The following is a 20,215-nucleotide window of genomic DNA, read 5'->3' as shown; positions in this document are numbered from 1 at the left end:
AAAATCTTACTTGCCTAGATCTCCTTTAGGCTAGCAACACTAATACAATGCTAACGTCAGACAACGACTATAAACTCAGTGAATACAATATCACACGTTCAACATGACATGAGCCGATATGTACAAAAAATACTCATGCAGCTGTCAGAATAAATGGCTCTATTAGACTTACGGCCTGTGAGGAAATAAAGGCGTCGGTAAGCCTTCTTGATAATATTCAAGTTGTGTTGTACACACTTCAGGTTGTCAGTGATGGGGACTTCAAGATATTTAAAGGTGATGGCATCCCCTCCATTGCAGATGAGACTATGCTCTGCCTCCTCCTTCTTCCTAAACTCTATGGGCTCTTCCTTGGTTTTACTGTCATTATAGGTGTTGTTAGCAAAGCAATTCTGTTTGTTGTTAGCAAAACAATTCTGTTCTTTGTTAGACATCTTATCATTTTTAGTGACCAGGCCTACAAATTGGTGTCATCAGTAAATCTGATGATGGAGTTGGAGGTTAGATTGACAACCTAGTCAGAGTTGACCAAGCAGGTGACTAGTGCAGCAGTAGCTCAGTCGGTAGAGCGGGTTGTCCAGCAATCGGAGGGTCGCAGGTTCGATCCTGGCTTCCGGCATGAGAATGCCGGAATGTCCTTGGGCAAGACACTTAACCTACCTTGCCAGCTGGTGGTGGTTGGGATGATTGTTGGCGCCAGTGTTCGGCAGCCTCACTTCTGTCAGTGTGCCCCAGGGCAGCTGTGGCTACATAGTAGCTTATCATCACCAGCGTATGAATGTGTGTGTGAATGGGTGAATGACTGTTGTGTTGTAAAGCGCCTAGGGGGGTTCTTGAACTCTAGTTAGGCGCTATATCAAATACAGGCCATTTACCATTTAAACACATTAACATGTGGAGTTAGTGACAGTGCCAATCTGTATGGCATGAGCTACAGGCTATAGTGGATTTTGTTATCCAGGTATGCCAGCATTGCATGAAGTGTGTGATATATGGCATCCTCCATACCCCAATTGTAAAAATATTCAAGCTGAGAGGTAATTGGAGTGTCTTAGGGTCGCACCGTAGGCAGTAGGTGTCTTTTATCAGAATATCACAATAACCAAGAGTGATAGGACTCATATTCCGAATCACCATTCCTTAAGTCTGCATCATTCAACTCCTGGCAGCAAGAAATGAACCCACAGGATTTAACCATTTATACGCCACAATGCAGGTGTCGATATACCGTGTAGGGGGATGTAGAGAGCAATCAGAAAAGCATTGGAAAACTTTTTTTTTAACATTTTATTGAATTTATTAACATCAAACAACAGTCCATACAAGCAAGTCAAATTTTACAAAACTAGGTTCAAGTCTAGTCAACCCCCATCCATGAGATAGAGAGCTAGGCCAACAGACAAACTTTAGTAGAAAAGATAAGTTAGTAAATAAATAGAATAAAAAAGGGGAAGAGAATCTGCTTCATCAATTTACATGCTTATTCTAAAATGTTATTAATTAGATCCTGCCAGGTTTAAAACAAGTTTTGCACAGATCCTCTAAGTGAGTATTTCATTTTTTCCATTGGTAAACTCTCTTGAAGAGTAAAGAGAATGGCACTTGATAATTATTCTAGATCAAGCAAGCACCACATGTTGTTTAACATAAAACACACATTACCACCTTGGCTTTTAGACAGAACGTTACTCTTGTTCCCAGGAGGAAATTTGGCTTTTTACAGAATTTCTTTAATTAGATACAGTAGATAGCTAGACAGACACAATAAAGTCTGAACACACTCCAGGATAATTAAAAAGGAAGAAAATTAAAAAAGAAAAAAATGTTCTCACTTGTCAGTCACAGTCATACTGAGGCCTCATGCAGACGTATTGTTAGTGTTTCTGAACACACTTCTGCTGAAAGTCCTCAGTGTCTGCTTGGCAGAGAGAGGATGTGCAGCTTTATTCATTTTACCTGATGACTCAATCCACTAAATGTCACTGATAGAATGACCATCTAGCCTGAAGTCTTAGGAATCAAACAAATTTTCAAGAAACAGGAACACAGCCATTTCTAATGCTTCTCCATGAACCCAGTCGTCCTGTAATATCATTTAGTGTGTTATCGAGCAACTGAATGTTGGCCAGAAAAAGTCTGCACCATTTATTGCTGGTTGAGTCGGGCCAGTTGTGTAAAGCTCCTGTCACACTACATGACTTTACCATGACCTTCATTTTCATAATCTTACTAAACTGCAGGCTGTGGCAGATCACCACCATGACTGTTACTGGTGTAGCTTGACATTCCCAGCCACTCAGTCAGACTGGTCCGTGACTCACCTGACATAAAGATTTTAGTTTTGTCTGAAGTCATCGGGGTGGTCTCATATATTGTGAGAACTGAAAACTAGTGTGTGCGTAGTCAGAAATACAATGAAACCAATGAGAAAGCAAGGAAAAAGGGGAAAGCAGGTGTTTTCAACTACACAAACAGAATGAGACCCTTTTGTGATTGATGTCCATTGTTTGTCACACTGTGATAGGATAGAAAAAGGCAAAAAAGAGCTGAGATTGCAATTGGACTTTCACCATACCTGGAAAGCATTCATACCGTCATCAGTGTCAATTGGCAGTCAGAATGTGGTGACCCTGAAAAATGCTGGAAATTTGAAACTGTGCTGCAAAGTCATCCTGGAGTTACATAATTCATCATCTCCCATGATTCCTAGCAATTTGTAATCTCAAAATGATGAGATCCATCAACTGTAGTCATTAATTTGACTTACTCTTCAACTAGAAATGGTGTAATGTGCTTCAGGTTTTAGTTGTAAATAACTAATGATTGCAGCTCCAAGTCTAACAGGCTAAAACCTGAATACTCGCCATGCTATTTAAAAGGGTTTGGTAATCATAAGTAAAACAGATTATTACAAGGAACAAAAACAAATGTCCTATACAAAAAAGTGACAAGTGTGTGAGGGCCAATATGCATTATGTCACAGAGCAGAAGTTTTGTTCGCAAATGGGGAAAAACTTAATTTATTGAAAGGTCGCTGAGGAGTTTCAGCGTATGCAAGTGCTGTGCTGGCTGGGACTACTGCACTGATGAAAGAGAGGAGTGGATTGTCTTCCATCCTGTTGGAGATTCTGAGGTGCAGTCTGGAGATCTGCTAAATATACAGAATTTGACTCTGGACAGTCATCTCCTAGTAAAGTCCTTCTGGATCTGTGACTTCCAGACTGGAGAGAGGATATAGACAAACATGTCACATCTCTGGCAAGAGCTACAGCTTGTTTGTGTTTCTCTAATATTTTGGTTCCTTTAAATAGACATGATTGATCACACTGCTATGTGAGACAGACAGATTGGATTAAACAGACAATACAATAAAGCCAAACACAACAGCTTGGACACAATGTCACGCCACTGTTCTAAATACAAAGTGGTAAAGAACTGGGCCTTCCATGAACATGTCTCTCAGAAAGACAAGCTTAACAGGCAGCTAGAGCCTTTTGAAAGGTCATTTGTGGCCGAGAATTCTTCCTTATCTGACTTTTTTCAAATTGTTACGGTTTAGAGTTTTAATGTATTCTTTCAGGATTTCTTGTCATTAACAACCAGGCAAAATATATTATGTCAAAGTGCAAAATTCTACAGAACCATCTAATTTAATTATGCATTAAATCAGGAAATGACTCCCTTAATGTGTTTGCATATAAATGGAAGTGTACTTAATGAGAATAAATTGAATTAAAATTGGAATAACTGCATAAGTGCTCACTCATTGAAATGGGAGTTTCTGAGGATAACTCTCTACCAGCTTTACACATCTTGACACGGAAGGTTTTCTTTACATACTTTTTATAAAGATAACTAGCAAAATACCCGTGCTTTGCAGCGGAGAAGTAGTGTGTTAAATAAGTTATGAAAAAGAAAAGGAAACATTTTAAAAATAACGTAACATGATTGTCAATGTAATTGTTTTGTCACTATTATGAGTGTTGCTGTCATCAAGGATTTGATTATCATTATTTATTTCAATCAGGTTCGTATTTGGAGGATGTGTTGTGTTCAAGTTACATTCCGTGTTTGTCAACAGTTGTAAAGATAACAGGGTTCATTCATCGAAGTGTTCACTGCCTAAATCAGTACTCGTGAATCTAAGATGTTTAACAAGCATTCCCAGTATTAACTTGTGGATTTACTTGCTTATATTTAGCGGCAGCGTGTTTATGAGCTTGTGGAATTGCCTGAGATTATTTAGCGGCAGCGTCTCAATTAAGTTGTGGATTTGCCTGTGAGTATTTAGCGACAGCGTGTCTATTAACTTGTGGATTTTTCTGCGAGTATTTGGCGGCAGCGTCATGAAGTTGTTTCCGTCTAGCTGTATCAGAAAATGTACCACGACGTCTGACACACCTCCTTTTTACTGTTTTCTCACAGCTTGGATTGCTGCTGTCATAATCGGTTTGAGTTTCATGGTTTGTTTCAATTACGACAGTGTTTGCAGGACTTGTGTTGAAATGACATTCGGCATCTGTCAAGCATTGTAAGTATACAACCGGTTTCATCGATAACTTCGCATCCAGCTTTTGAGAGTTTAAACATTCATAAACATCAAAGTGTCCACTACTCAAATCGTCACCTGTCAATCTAAGATGTTTAAGAGGCATTGGCGGTTGTCCAAAGGTGTAAAATATTTGGCCATTTCAGTACACTTGAAAGCGACAACCAAACAATTCAGCGGCAGCCATCAACTCATATGCAGAACCATAGGTGAAGGGCTTAAGCATTTCACTCTTCTAGTGCTCCTGTGTAGTATAAGTACCTCCTGTACCGTCATCAATCCACACCTTGAACCTGTCCCAGTCATTCAATACATAAGACACAATGTTCCTCCGGATATCAAGATTGAGCCTGATATGGCCGTGCAATATGTAACAAAGAGAATGGAAAAGGCAGGCGGCATCTCCGGGCATGGAAACCAATCGGTAAGTGACAGTTCTTTGATCGATGGTGATCACCTCGATAGACATGTTAATGGGGTACGGTTGGAACGGTAAAGAAATGGGTACCTGAACAATGTAAACTAACTCTAAAATACCTACTCAATAACTATAAGCGTAATAAACGAACAATAAAACAGTGGAGAAACCGTGGATTAAATAAAAAGGCTGCAGTTATCAGCAGGAAGACGTGAATCCCGTGGCAAAGCAAGGAAGGGAATGAAGATGGGGATGCCCTTATATGGGCAGGCAGTCAGTTACGTGGGAGGAGTGGGGATGGGGGACGCAATATAGGCAGGCAGCCACCTACATGGGAGGCATGGGGACGGGGGACGCAACTCCACCTCACAAGGCGACCAAGCTGCAGGCTATAGACGTATATATGTACGTAAGTAGAATTCAGTTATGACCGTTACTTGTAGAATTTTGAAATGAAACCTGCTTAACTTTTGTAAGTAAGCTGTAAGGAATGAGCCTGCCAAATTTCAGCCTTCTACCTAAACGGGAAGTTGGAGAATTAGTGGTCAGTGAGGGCTTTGCCTTTTATTAGTATAGATTAGCAAAATACACGTGCTTCACAGCGGGGAAGTAGTGTGTTAAAGAAGTTATGAAAAAGAAAAGGAAACATTTTAAAAATAACATAACCTGATTGTCAATGTAATTGTTTTGTCACTTTTATGAGTGTTGCTGTCATCAAGGATTTGATTATCATTATTTCTTTCAATCAGTTTTGTATTTGGAGGACGTGTTGTTATGAAGTTACATTCCGTGTTTGTCAACCGTTGTAAAGATAACAGGTTTCATTCATCGAAGTGTTCACTACGCAAATCACTACTTATGAATGTAAGATGTTCAACAGGCATTCCCGCTATTAACTTGTGGTAAACATACCATGGTGTGACGTAAGGAGAGCTGACTGTAAAAAGGCAAGGAGGCACGTATTTTGAACGAAAAGGGAGAAGACGGCGAAGGAGCGGAAAAGTGAGAAGGAAAATTGTTTAAATAAAGAGCTAGGAAGGTGATTGGAAAGAAGCAGCCAGAGGTAAAGCAAGGAAGACTTCGTAATAAGGACGGTTCGGTGCACATAGAAGGTGTAACAGTAAGATTGTTAAGCCTTATGATAATGTTCCCACACGGAGGATTTAGAGAGACGCACTGGGAGAAGTATAATCTGAACCTTTCTACAGTTTTGTTTATTTTCGGATTGTAATGTTCATCAAATTCATCAAATTTACGTATCATCTGGTCCAGTGGCGGACCGTGCATCTCACACCTAGGCCTTCAGTAGTGCTCCGTCTGAATCAACCCGCCCCTCAAAAACTAATTTATGGCTATAAAAAACATCTTAATATGCAGATATACAGTATAAAGAGCCACTGCATCGCAGATAGATAACTCCTGTAGCCACAATAAATGCCTTTATTGAATAGACAAACCAGGGGTGAACAAGTTCCTTTCTACTGCAGCTACAGCCGCGATACACGTAAAAAACATCAATAATAACTCATAAACTTGCAATATTATTTAGGAAAATCGCAACATTTTACTCCCCAAAAATTTGGATTATTTGTAAACAAAATGCATCCTCCTCTCTTTCCTCAAAAACAGTTCAATTACTCTGTTGTATGGAGTTCAGTTCCATCAAAAAGTCCCTTTCTATCGCCATTGAAGCTAATGCTAAAAGTTGAACCTGCCCTGTCGTATTTCTGGCATAAGTTTTAATTCGCTTTAGGGCTGAAAATGTCCGCTCGACAGAAGCAGTGTACACGGGAATGGTCACCGCCAAATATACCAATGTGAACAGCTGCTCCATGCTCTCATTCAGATTTTTCTGATGAAGGAAGTCAAGGAGATCAGTGGGAGATTTTCCTGCAAAATCATCCATGGCATGCATTACAGTCAGTTTTGTTTTTAGCCGAGACAGATCAAAAACCGCTCTCTGGCTCTTGTGTTAAACTGGAGAAGGCTGCATGCGGGAAATTTTTCTTGTATTCCCGAAACTTCTGGGGGTCAAGGACCGTGACAAACATCATGTTTTCGTGGTCTTGAAATCTGGTCTGTGTATGGGAAATAATATTGTCCAGAATCCGGCCATGGAGTTGGCCGTAGTGCGCGCGAGGATCTTGAGGTCGGAGCGCCTGTGGTGCGTTCAGTGGCCTCGTAGAGTTCCTCATATCGGCTTCTATCCAATCAATGGGCCTGAATATGGTGACGTTGCCGCACGCCTGCTAGAGGGCCCTACTGACACCAACTCAAAATCTGATTGGTTGAAGCAACAGTTTAATCGACATTTATTCTGTGTTAGAGGGCCTGCAGAACAAATTGTGAAGGCCTCTCTGCCTGGCAACAAATGATGGCTGAAATGTGATTGGTTAAATGCTTTAATACGAAAATACATGTCTGGAAGCAGCACAACCATTGGATTAAAATTGTATCCCTTGAATATCTTGTGCGATCTTGCGATGTCCACGGCTTTATTTAATTTTAGCTCAGATCCGGCACTTAAAAGTTTCTCTCGCACTTTCGCTGAGGGAGGGTTTCCGCAGTGGCTGCACTTATGAATATGCTAAGCACAGTCCTTCACCCGCGAATATTTACCTTATATGGGCAGGCACTCAATTACGTGGGGGGCGTGATGATGCAAGACGCAACTCCGTCTCACACGCGACCAAGCTGCAGGCTATGGCCGTATACAGTATATGGACGAAATTAGGTTCCAGTTATGACCGTTCCGCGTAGAATTTCGAAATGAAACCTGACTAACTTTTGTAAGTAAGCTGTAAGGAATGAGCCTGCCAAATTTCAGCATTCCGCTTACACGGGAAGTTGGAGAATTAGTGAGTGAGTGAGTCAGTCAGTCAGTCTGTGAGGGCTTTGCCTTTTATTAGTATACAGTAGATTAAGCATATTACAAGTTTGAAAAGGCCTGTCGAGTTGCAGGTTTCATCTTCTTGCACCTAATCTTGGTTGAACCCAGGGTGTGTTTTGGGATGACTTATTTTAGGACATTTACTTTTTTATGTTTTTTAAGTCATTGAATTGTTGACATTTTGCATAGTTGTCTCACTCAATCTGCAGCAGGTTCCCCTCTAAAATTTCTCAGGACTTTGCTAACATCTTTTTTTATGCACCTTCCTTGTCCACACACAGAGGAGCTTACCTACACAGTCATAATCACAATGCCATGCTTCATGGCAGGGATGGTGTTCTTAGGTTAATGTGCGGTATTAAGTGCTTAATGCTGACATAAAAGCTCAATTTTGGTCTTGTCAAACTGTGGGATCTTATTCTGCTTGGCATTATGATATCTCCCATATCATGTGGTAAAGTGTAGCTGAGATGTAATTTCATTTTTTCAACAATATCTCTTTAATTTTCCCATTATCCAGTCAAGCCTGTTTAGCATTCAGCACATTTTTATCATATGTACAGTTTCTCCCATCAGATTTATGGAAGACTATAATGTTAATTCCTTTAGAGCTGAGGGTGGGTTCTTTTTGCCCAGATACACAGTTTTGGAGGATGCCCATTTCTATATAAACTACTCAAACAAATTGAAGGGAACACTTAAATCAAACAACGGATCTCAATGAATGAAATATTCAAGTGGAAAATCTTTACTGAGTAATACTGTGTAATTCATTGTGAACAAAATGATGTAACAACGGTCAATGGAAACCAAAATCACCAACCCACTGAGGGCAGGTATCAACATCACACCGAAAATCAAAGTCAAAAATTGAAATAACAGGCTGGTCCAACTTATGTGAATTTCATGACTGTGACTCATAATGTGACTCAGTAGTATGTACAATATGGCAACCACACGTCTGTATTCACTCCCGACAATGTCTAGGCATGCTCCTGATGAGACAGCAGATGATGTTATGGAGGATCTCCTCCCAGACCTGGATCAGGGCATCAGTGAACTTCTGGATAGTCTGTGGCATTACTTGGTGGTTTTGGATGCTCTGAAATAACGTTCTCAATTGGGTTCAGGTCAGGGCCACTCAATGCCTTTGTCATCCAGGAACTGCCTATACACTCCGGACCCAAGAGGCTGGGCATTGTCCTGCACCAGGAGGAACCCAGGGCCCACTGCACCAGTATAAGATCTGACGATGGCTCTGAGGATAACATCCCAGTACTTAACAGCAGTCAGGGTACCATTGCTTAGCAGTTGGAGGTCTGTGCCAACCTCCAAGGATATGCCTTCCCAGATCATCACTGACCCACCACCAAACTGGTCATGCTGGATGATATTGCCGGCTGCATAATGTTCACCACTGTGGCTCCTGACTCTTTCTCGTCTGTTACATGTGATCAGTGTGAACCTGATCTCATCTGTGAACAGTACGGGTCACCAATGGCAGAGCTGTCAATTGTGGTATTCTCTGAGAAATACCAATTGAGCTGCACAGTGATGGGTAGAGGATGTCAGGCCTCTGGTAGTGCTCATTTTTTATTTTAATTTTTTGAGCAGTGTACTGTATATATACATAATCATGTTGTATTTGCTGCATTTAGTTGTACAGTAATTGACTTTACTGCATGTTGAGGTTTTTTTATTGCTTTAGAAATGTTGTCACGGCCTTCTCTGGGTTGACCTCTTTCAATAAACTTATGTATGACAATGTGGTGTTTCAATGGGAACCACTGGTATCTCAAAGCGCCTGCGGTCTTAGACTTTAATGTTGGACATTGTCCATGTGAGTTTTCTCCAGGTAGTCCAGTCTCCCCCAACATCCAAATATGTAGAGATTAAGGTGATTGATTCCTGTCAGTCATTCAGTTGTAGATGGCAAAGTGAGCGTAACTTGCAGTATGAAATTCTGGAGGCCTGTCAGTAATTGTTTCCTTCCTCAAGCCTGATGCTCTCAGGATAGGCTTGTGCCCCCATTATCTTGCATTCCCCCAGCCCTGTGTGGTGACCCACGCCCAGGGTCCGAATCTGTGGGTTGTCAGTAGTGATGCATCTCGACTGATGGGCGTTAGCAGCTGGAAGACATGCCCAAAGTGCCCCTACTACATGCTGCTCATGGGACTGCTTTATAGCCACCATCTCCAGGCATTCCTGCTCCCTCGGACAGGTCTAGGTTACCTAAGGACCCTATCCCTCTCAGGTCAGGCCCCAGGCATTACACTGCCCTCCTCTCTGAACCTTCATCTGCAAAGGTAACACGGACATATTCCACCAGAACATTCAAGGTGTGTTAAGCGATCTGGTCTGTCCTGTCATAGCATGATTGTGACTGAGTGGTAAGCAGCCTTCCACCTTGGGGGAATTAGTCAATTCTTCATCCCACTTCTACCACCAGTGAAACAACTGGCGGCAGAAAGACTGACACACAGACACAAGCAGCTATTTAACGGCACTCAAAAGGATGGTTTATAGTTTCTTTAAGAACGGAACCTGATGTGCTCATGCTCTTGACCTTGACAGACAATTGATGCCCTCTCAATCCAATATGGCATATATGGCTCTGACCTAACTGCAGCACCTCACCTGCCTGTTCCCTTACAGGTCGAGTCACTACAGTACTGGGACCACCACTCAACCCCAGTATCTGTTAAACCTCTCAGTAATACATTGTATTTTGTGGGGCACAATAGACTCTGGGACTGTGTTTTATCTTACAATGTTAACGTATCAGGAAATTAATGCAAGATTGTATGCAATTCAGGTCTCTAGTGTACTCTAAAAGACATTTGTACCCTAAAGACTGTACATGAAATAAATGCACAGAACAACATAAGAGGCGTTGGGTAACAAATGCAACCCTATTCATTTGCCATTGTTATGGGCTTTTTTTATCGGAATTGGCAGGACGACAGTGCTAGTCCTGTGTGTTTGTTAGACAGAATGATGGCTGCTTTGTGTTTTGATGAATATACAGTATAAGCCAGAGGCCGGGAAGATGTGTGATTGGAGACAGAGTCATTGGTCTTTATCCAGGTCTTTGTTTTTGGCTCTGAGGATGGAAGAGGAGCATGGGTAAGCGGCTGTGTTATGCCCAAATCCTTCTTCAGTGTACCTTTCAAATCAGTGCTCAAAGGAGACATCTTATACCTACTTGTGCAACAAATACCAATAACTACATTTTGGAAGATCCTTAAAAAGATGAACTCAGAGAACTGATAAATTGTCGTTTTACATTTTCTTGCAATTGTAGCACTGGACCAACAAAATAGTAAACATTTAAAAACTGACAGTAAAGCCTCCCAGTCCTACTTCTTATAGACCTACTGCACTATAGCTCTTTATCACAGTTACCTTTACTACTTTCTAGACATCTGTTTCTTCTCGTGTATAAAGTTATTGACTGAGTGGGTTTATTAACACTTTATAGAGCACTAGTTGTGCTACGCATCTAAGGTGGGTTAAAATCTAAGCAATCAACATAGACTTCAGTGTTAATGTTTGCCGTGCACCATCTTTTGGAATGTATTTTGTTATGCACGTGCTAATAAAACGTCATGCATTTTTCGTTCCAACAGATGGTGCATCACACGCATTAGCATTGTGTTTACAAATCTCATACCAAATGTTATATAACAGAGACATAGCAACTGGATGGACAAACAGCTACACAGACACACAAACAAGGACAACTGTCCTTTTTTTAAGGCGCATTTTTAATTTATTTCATCTGTAATGGAATAGTAATTGTACGTCAACAATAAATGAAAATGTGAACATTAGTGATATAAACCTGTGCGAAACCATATTTGACTTTCCGATTTAACCACACAGTTGTTACTGTTGTTACCTAACTGATCGAGATTCTGGCTGTGAATCATGTCGGTGTGGAGTCTACCCATTCTCTTCAGTCATTTGGCAGTTATTTGCAGGTGATCTGCAAAATTCTATTTGAGGACAAAATACAGGAGAAGTACGAGCTCAATTTGTTGATGAAGGTCATGGTGACTAGAAAGTAGTCTTAAAATATCAGGCATAAATAGAGAGACATGTCCATTTCTTCTAATTTCAAATGTGATATACAGGGTGGTCCAGATCTACAAACCAGATTCCAAAAAAGTTGGGACACTATACAAATTGTGAATAAAAACCTGAATGCAATGATGTGGAGGTGCCAACTTCTAATATTTTATTCAGAATAGAACATAAATCACGGAACAAAAGTTTAAACTGAGAAAATGTATCATTTTAAGGGAAGAATATGTTGATTCAGAATTTCATGGTGTCAACAAATCCCAAAAAAGTTGGGACAAGGCCATTTTCACCACTGTGTGGCATCTCCCCTTTTTGTTACAACACTCAACAGACGTCTGGGGACCGAGGAGACCAGTTTCTCAAGTTTAGAAATAGGAATGCTCTCCCATTCTTGTCTAATACAGGCCTCTAACTGTTCAATCGTCTTGGGCCTTCTTTGTCGCACCTTCCTCTTTATGATGCGCCAAATGTTCTCTATAGGTGAAAGATGTGGACTGCAGACTGGCCATTTCAGTACCCGGATCCTGCTCCTACGCAGCCATGATGTTGTGATTGATGCAGAATGTGGTCTGAAAGAAATGACGTCTGGATGGGAGCATATGTTGTTCTAGAACCTGAATATATTTTTCTGCATTGATGGTGCCTTTCCAGACATGCAAGCTGCCCATGCCACACGCACTCATGCAACCCCATACCATCAGAGATGCGGGCTTCTGAACTGAGCGTTGATAACAACTTGGGTTGTCCTTGTCCTCTTTGGTCCGGATGACATGGCGTCCCAGATTTCCAAAAGAACTTTGAATCGTGACTCGTCTGACCACAGAACAGTCTTCCATTTTGCCACACTCCATTTTAAATGATCCCTGGCCCAGTGACAACGCCTGAGCTTGTGGATCTTGCTTAGAAATGGCTTCTTCTTTGCACTGTAGAGTTTCAGCTGGCAACGGCGGATGGCACGGTGGATTGTGTTCACTGACAATGGTTTCTGGAAGTATTCCTGAGCCCATTCTGTGATTTCCTTTACAGTAGCATTCTTGTTTGTGGTGCAGTGTCGTTTAAGGGCCCGGAGATCACGGGCATCCAGTATGGTTTTACGGCTTTGACCCTTACGCACAGGGATTGTTCCAGATTCTCTGAATCTTCGGATGATGTTATGCACAGTTGATGATGATAGATGCAAAGTCTTTGCAATTTTTCGCTGGGTAACACCTTTCTGATATTGCTCCACTATCCTTCTGCGCAACATTGTGGGAATTGGTGATCCTCTAACCATCTTGGCTTCTGAGAGACACTGCCACTCTGAGAAGCTCTTTTTATACCCAATCATGTTGCCAATTGACCTAATTAGTGTTTATTGGTCTTCCAGCTCTTCGTTATGCTCAAATTTACTTTTTCCAGCCTCTTATTGCTACTTGTCCCAACTTTTTTGGGATTTGTTGACACCGTGAAATTTTGAATCAACATATTTTTCCTTTAAAATGATACATTTACTCGGATTAAACGTTTGATCTGTCATCTACGTTCTATTACAAATAAAATATTGACATTTGCCATCTCCACATCATTGCATTTAGTTTTTATTCACAATTTGTTTAGTGTCCCAACTTTTTTGGAATCCGGTTTGTAATTATGCAGATCCATATCGTCTGGATGACTTTGATTTATGCGGGGATGATTCCAGTTCGGCGTGAAGACAATTCTTCATGTTGTCAGTTCGCACACTTCTCGATGGTCCAGGATTTTTCAGGTGATTTTCTATGTAATAAACTTATTAAGTTATAGCGTAATGAAAATTTCATAATTAGATCTGGACCACCCTATATTATGTTTGCCTGTAAGATTTTAAGAAGTGTTGTCATTATTGAAGGGGTTTATTTCTGAAACAGGGCTATCTGTATATTGTAAGTAATCTCTTAATGAATACATTATGATATAAGATAGAATCCAGCAACTCAAACCTAACAGATGGACATCAGCTTCCAGAAGCACCATTTTAATGTCTTATTGATTTGAATAGAAATCCTGAAATACCATTTTTAATTTGATATTTGTTTTAAACAGTCAATCCTTTTCATCTTCAGCTTGTCAAAAAATGCTGGAATCATTCGGCTCCAATGAGGCCAACATTTGAACAAATCAAGAAGATGCTAGAGAAGATGAATCCTCATAAAGTGAGCCCTGTGGACATGATGATGAACCTGGTAAGCTTAATATTTCAATCCCATAGGTTATTGCCAATTTGTGTCTGACCAAAATATAGAATTGAACATCACTAAATATGACCCACAATGCTGTCGAGAGAGTGTGGGGGCCACATTAGTTCTAGGGAGGTGATGTGATTAATATCTGTGCAACAGAATTCACTGCCGGTGTCTCCAAAGCCACTCAGGTTGGTTTTCTTTGTGAGCACATCACTCATGAGTAGTCATAGCAGTAATAATGGCAGACATGCTGTCATGTGTAGAGAGCACAGGGAAATTTTTACTTTCATGTCCAAGCAAAATGTGATATGTCATCACTCCATGATAAGCAATAATAATAATATTTTTATTAAAAGAAAACATAGATCAGTTTACCAGATATAAACTGGCTGCAATAATTTTAGAGGTCAGTAAGCCATACAGTACATTAGCCAAATTAATTTAACTTTGCATTTCACTTGCATTGCAAAGGACCATAATTTAATTCATAAACATGCTACACTGCTTTGACACTTACACTTACACTGGGCCATCACAGCATGACTGTGAGATGTGGGTGAAATCTGTAGTGCAAGAAGGACAATCATCAGAGGCAAAGGGAGGACAGACAAACTCCACGTAGTGCGTCTATGTTAACAAATTGGCATTTAGTCTATAGTGCCTATATACAGTATATTGAGCAATAGTGTTACATTTTTACACAGCCTTCAAACTTCGTGGGAGTATAATACAGTATATGATCAAAATGTTTCTGCTTATATTTGAGAAAAGTTAAATAAGAAAAACTCTCTGATGAAAAGTCTAATATGCCATATTTCAGGCTCAACATAAAATGCACACCTTTTCAATGAATGGAAATAAGTTTATCCAAATTATATTTTAAATAATGTCTATATAGCTATTTAGTGGTAGAATTTCAAAATTCACAGTTTGTCTTTATTTCTCCAACTTTTTTTTTACTGTGCAATGGGAAGGCACAGTCTTTGTTGTCCACAGTGGTTGCAGATTTCTTGTTGCAGCTTACCTGATAACTAGTTAGTAATTCAGGTTTCGAGATGAAACCTTTGCTTATTGTTATTCACTGGCCATGGTACCTGTCAGAGACAGGTAATAAGATAATCGAAAAATATTTGCTATCTCTTACCCTATGTGCACTTACTGTCTTCCCTCAGTATTCACGTGTGTCAGAATATCTCTTCACCAGTGCTCCCTTTCTCAAGTGCGTTCTCATAAAGCCTTCTTCTCAGACTTTGTCATTATTTTCAAGTGGCCTTTCTCCTCTCTTGTCTATTTTTTACACTTTCCGTTTTTTGCAGGCGACTCTCTCAGTGTGTGCCTTTACTCCTTGTGCGTCTTACATTCGCACTTCTGCTTTCTTCACAGCACCAAAGCCAAACTGACCAATCAGATTGTGAATTTCCCCTTGAGATTAATAAAGTGTCTGTCTGGCTCTGAGTGACTGGACACACAGACATTAGTATTTTATTACATAGTAGATTATCAACATAATACACCTTTCAAATTACATGTTTGTCAAGAATTAAAAAAAAAGATTATAATGTTTTGAACTTCTTTTTATACATTTTTTTTTTTTACTGTTTTGAATTTCTCCATTTTCAATATTTGTTTGCCATGACACTGCATATCACTTGGGGATAAAAAGAGAAAGTAATGATGTGAGTTGAAACAGATGATGTTCAACATAATGATGTGACCATGGTTTGCTATAAAAGCTGCATAAAGAAAAGGCCTAGTCCTTTAAGAACAAAGATGGGCCATGAATTGCTAATCTTCACACAAAAGCATGAGAAAATCATTCAAATGTTTTAAAACAATGTTTCTGAAAGACAGATTGCAAAGGATCTGGGAATTTCACCCTCAATAGTGCAAAATATAATTACAAGATTCAAAGAGTCTGGAGAACTTCCAGTGTGTGAAGGGCAAGGGTGTAGGACTAAGCTGACTGCCATTGATCTCCAATCCCTCTGAAAACACTACATTAAGAACTGCCATTTATCACTAACCCCCCATGACCCAGTAGTTAGGATATAGCGGGTTGGATAATGGATGGATGGATGAATTTATCACTAACTTATATAGACACTCGGGTGAACTTTGTCAATCCTTTTATCAAGCAACACAATACGTAGCTACAACCATAAATACCAGTTACAATTGTACTGTGCCAAAAGGAAGCCATATGTTACCAGTGTTCAGACACCCCATTATCTTCTGTATCTGGGATGGACCATCACACAGTGGAACACTGTACTGTGGTCTTGATGAATCAATAAGTCAGGTAATTTTCAGAACAAATGCACATCGCGTTCTCCAGACCAAGAAGTAAAGGACCATCCAGACCGTTACCGGCTTAAGTCTGGACACCAGCATCTGTGATAGTTTGGGGTTGTGTCAGTGCCCTGGGCAAGAGTGACTTGCATGAATGTGAAGCAACCATTAATGATGAAAACTACCTACAGATTTTGGAGTAACATATGCTGCCTTCAGGATGTTATCTCTTACTTGGATGCATATTATCAGCAAGACAATGCAAAGCCCCATTCTGCGCACATCACAAAGTCATGGCTGCATAGGAAGAGGGTGAGGGTGTTGGACTGGCCTGCCTGCAGTCCTGACTTTACCACAGTTTAGAATGTGTGGCACATTTTGAAATGTAAAATGTAACCATGAAGTTTCCACACTGTTGCACACTTTAAGACTTGTTTGCAAGAAGAATGAGACAAAACTACACTTAGAACACTCAATATTTTGGTGTATTTAGTATCTAAACTTTTATTTAGTTTAAGAAGGAAAGCCAGTGTTACAAAGTGGCAAATACTTTATTGTCAAAAAATTTATGAGAATGCTGCAATAAACACAATCAAAGTAAGCATTTAATTTTGAAAGAAAACAATTAATTAGTTGTAACGTCTAACAATGGGAAGTTACAGTATTTTTTTCAGGTCAAAGATCTTTTATCATCATTTTCCAATTACTGCTTTCTGTTTTTATGTTTATATTTTCCCTAGCATCTGTCCCAACTGTTTCCAGGTTGGCATTGTAGGTAATTGAGGTGGCTACCCAGAACCCCATCCTGCCCTGTAGCAGAGATGCCCAGGCTGCAGTAATCCTGCTTGTTCTTCATGGACAGAAACACAGGATTTGCTTTAGAGCTTTAACTTTGGAACTGCCCAAGTTTTTTTTTTTTTAGAAGTGTCAGCTAGAACCAAGAAGATGACTACTACTGATATGGGCAGAAATAGCGTTGAGGAGCCATACATAATGGACATATTGTGACCAGATGTACACGGTATTCAGTACAAAGAACCAGGTCTTTGTCAGAAATAAATTACACCTAAAAATTAACTTTTATGGAGGATGGTAGAGATGTTTGTTGAGAGTGTCTATCTGAAAAAGACTTCTTGTGCTCAAGACAAAAGGTTAATAACAGTTTAAGTAATCTGGGGGTGGGTTTGGGTGGTGCGGTTCCCGACCTCCTTAATGTGTAGCTGGCTCACTGCCATGATGTGTCTTCCCATTTCCTAAAAGAAACCTGTTGTCAGTGTTAGAGGTTTGAAATGCAAGAGTAGTAAACCCTGTAAATATGCTGGGTGACCAATAAGAACAACAGACAGGTGACGGTGAATGTATGACATGTTCCTCAAGAAAGCCTGCAGAGCACAGAGATGCCTGTCCTCCCTGGTGTCACCTTCTGTTTAGTTAGACATTCAGCATGTACCCCCATCTGACAGAGTTTTCTCACTTCTGCTCTGTCTCCCACTCCCAGAACGGTCTTGTATGACATTCTTCAGCACTTTTCACTTTGGTGGTGTGATAGCATAGAGACTCTGTACTCCTTTCAGTACGAAGATGCTAGGGAAATAGTAGAATATCTTCGCACCTCCAACTAAAAATGCCAAATGAATCTTTACATTTTTTAACGAAGCAAATGAAAATGAATCAGTCCACATTTTGTGTATTGTAAAATTGTATAGGTGCTAGTGAAACTCACTTCACGAGATAACATTGTTATCTGCACATGAACTTTAACAGTATTCAAAAACTGTATATTTAAAAAGCAATTTGTAATTCTAATGGCAGATGGAAAAGTATAGCAAGCACCTAGAAGCCATTGTAGCGGAGAGGACTCAGGATCTTCTACAAGAAAAGCAGAAGACGGACCGTTTGCTCTACAGTAAGATTTTTCAAACAACTTGCCTTGTTTTTTATTCTGGTGTTATTTGTCTATGTATAGCCGCTCAATTCTGTTGTCTTTTTGAAGATAGTCTGTTTTAATGAGTAATTATAACCCTGGTGAATTGGCATTAGAGTGCTCATCAGATGTTATATGCTTATTAAAACAGCTTTTTGAGCTGAAAATAGGTTAATCTACTTATTGAACACACATGGGTTAACAACACTATAATCGGTTTATATTTTTAATTACAGGTTACTTTCACGTATGGCATAAAGGGCTTGCATACTTGAGTTTTTGATGGCAATTACTTATTACTGTATATGATTTTAATTATGTCCATCATTAGGTGGACATAGGAAATAGTTATGAAAACAAGTATGTCACTATTTGACGTTACTGATCTTGTGACAATTTAAGAAGAGCTGTGGCCAAAACAATACTTTCGGATTCATGTTACAGAAACCTAGATGTGTTTGTTACATTGAAACATTTGGCATACTTTCCAGTACTGAGGATGTGTATGACTTAACTACACATACATTACACAACTAGTTAAATGAAAAAACACATTATTATACACAATAAAAATTCAATTTTTTTTTGTTCATTTTCCCATCACATAAAGCAGCAGTCTAAAACTGTGGTCCTGGAAGGAAGCAGTAGCTGCAGGTTTTTTATTCTCACCACTCTTTTAAATTAGTAGTGCCATTGAATGGACACTAAATCAGAAAATGGCTGACCCAAAATGTAAAGTACATAAAATGGCAGACCTTGATATTTTAAGAGGATCTTCTTCTTCTTCTTGCAGCTGCTTCTGTTAGGGGTTGCCACAGCGGATCATCTTCTTCCATATCTTTCTGTCCTCTTCATCTTGCTTCACCTGCTTGTCCTCTCTCACCACATCCATAAACCTTCTCTTAGGCTTTCCTCATTTTCTCTTACCTGGCAGCTTTATCTTTAACATCCTTCCCAATATACCCAGCATCTCTCCTCTGCACATGTCCAAACCAACGCAATCTCGCCTCTCTGACTCCCAACCGTCCAACTTGAGCTGACCCTCTAATGTACTCATTTCTAATCCAATCCATCCTCATCACACCCAATGCAAATCTTAACATCATTAACTCTGCCACCTCCAGCTCTGTCTCCTGCTTTCTGGTCAGTGCCACCGTCTCCAACCCATATAACATAGCAGGTCTCACTAACGTCCTGTAGACCTTCCCTTTCACTCTTGCTAATAACCCGTCTGTCACAAATTACTCCCGACACTCTTCTCCACCAATTCCACTATGCCTGCACTCTCTTTTTCACCGCTCTTCCACAATCCCCATTACTCTGTACTGTTGATCCCAAATATTTAAACTCATCCACTTTCGCCAACTCTACTCCCTGCATCCTCACCATTCCACTGACCTCCCTCTCATTTACACACATGTATTCTGTCTTGTTCCAGGATGAAACCCTGAAATTAGTTCTGAAGTGGGTATTGGAGAAAGATGGCATCTTCACAGCTGTGCCACAAAGGGAAAGCACCCAAAAGACAAGAAGTTCATAAGAAATGACAATATTGTGTACGCCATTCATGATTCTGATTATCATTATTTACTTGACATGAGCTCGTTCTGTGGCTAAAGTCTCAGGTTCGACCTGATGGACACAAAAATGGAAACACTTGGTGTAGGTGACAAAGGCTTTAAAACAAGGATGTTAAATCTGTACATGGCAGACTTGAGGAATATGCCAATGTCTTATATTTTACTGACAAAAGGAGTACTATAAGTGGCCTATGTCTGTCTGGAATGTGAGGTTGATTAATATATTGTGTGTGCTTTTCTTTCACTCTGTTATTCATTTTTTATTTACTTTTATTATT

The 20,215-nt window shown here is 40.0% G+C and overlaps 1 protein-coding gene across 1 annotated transcript in view; it reads left to right on the top strand.

Annotated features, from left to right (window-relative positions):
- Nucleotides 1–20,215, top strand: part of LOC120514322 (atrial natriuretic peptide receptor 2-like) — an 81,034-nt gene that overhangs the window by 42,394 nt on the left and 18,425 nt on the right. Inside the window, exons 16-17 of the mRNA XM_039734646.1 lie at nt 14,025–14,144; nt 18,246–18,339. Of these exons, the coding sequence (XP_039590580.1) occupies nt 14,025–14,144; nt 18,246–18,339 (214 nt within the window). The remainder of the gene's footprint in view (nt 1–14,024; nt 14,145–18,245; nt 18,340–20,215) is intronic.

The sequence above is a fragment of the Polypterus senegalus genome, chromosome 14, assembly GCF_016835505.1.
Source record: "Polypterus senegalus isolate Bchr_013 chromosome 14, ASM1683550v1, whole genome shotgun sequence".
In the NCBI taxonomy this organism is placed as follows: domain Eukaryota; kingdom Metazoa; phylum Chordata; class Cladistia; order Polypteriformes; family Polypteridae; genus Polypterus; species Polypterus senegalus.
Note: the sequence above shows the minus strand (reverse complement) of the source record. Positions and strands in the feature narration are given on the sequence as shown.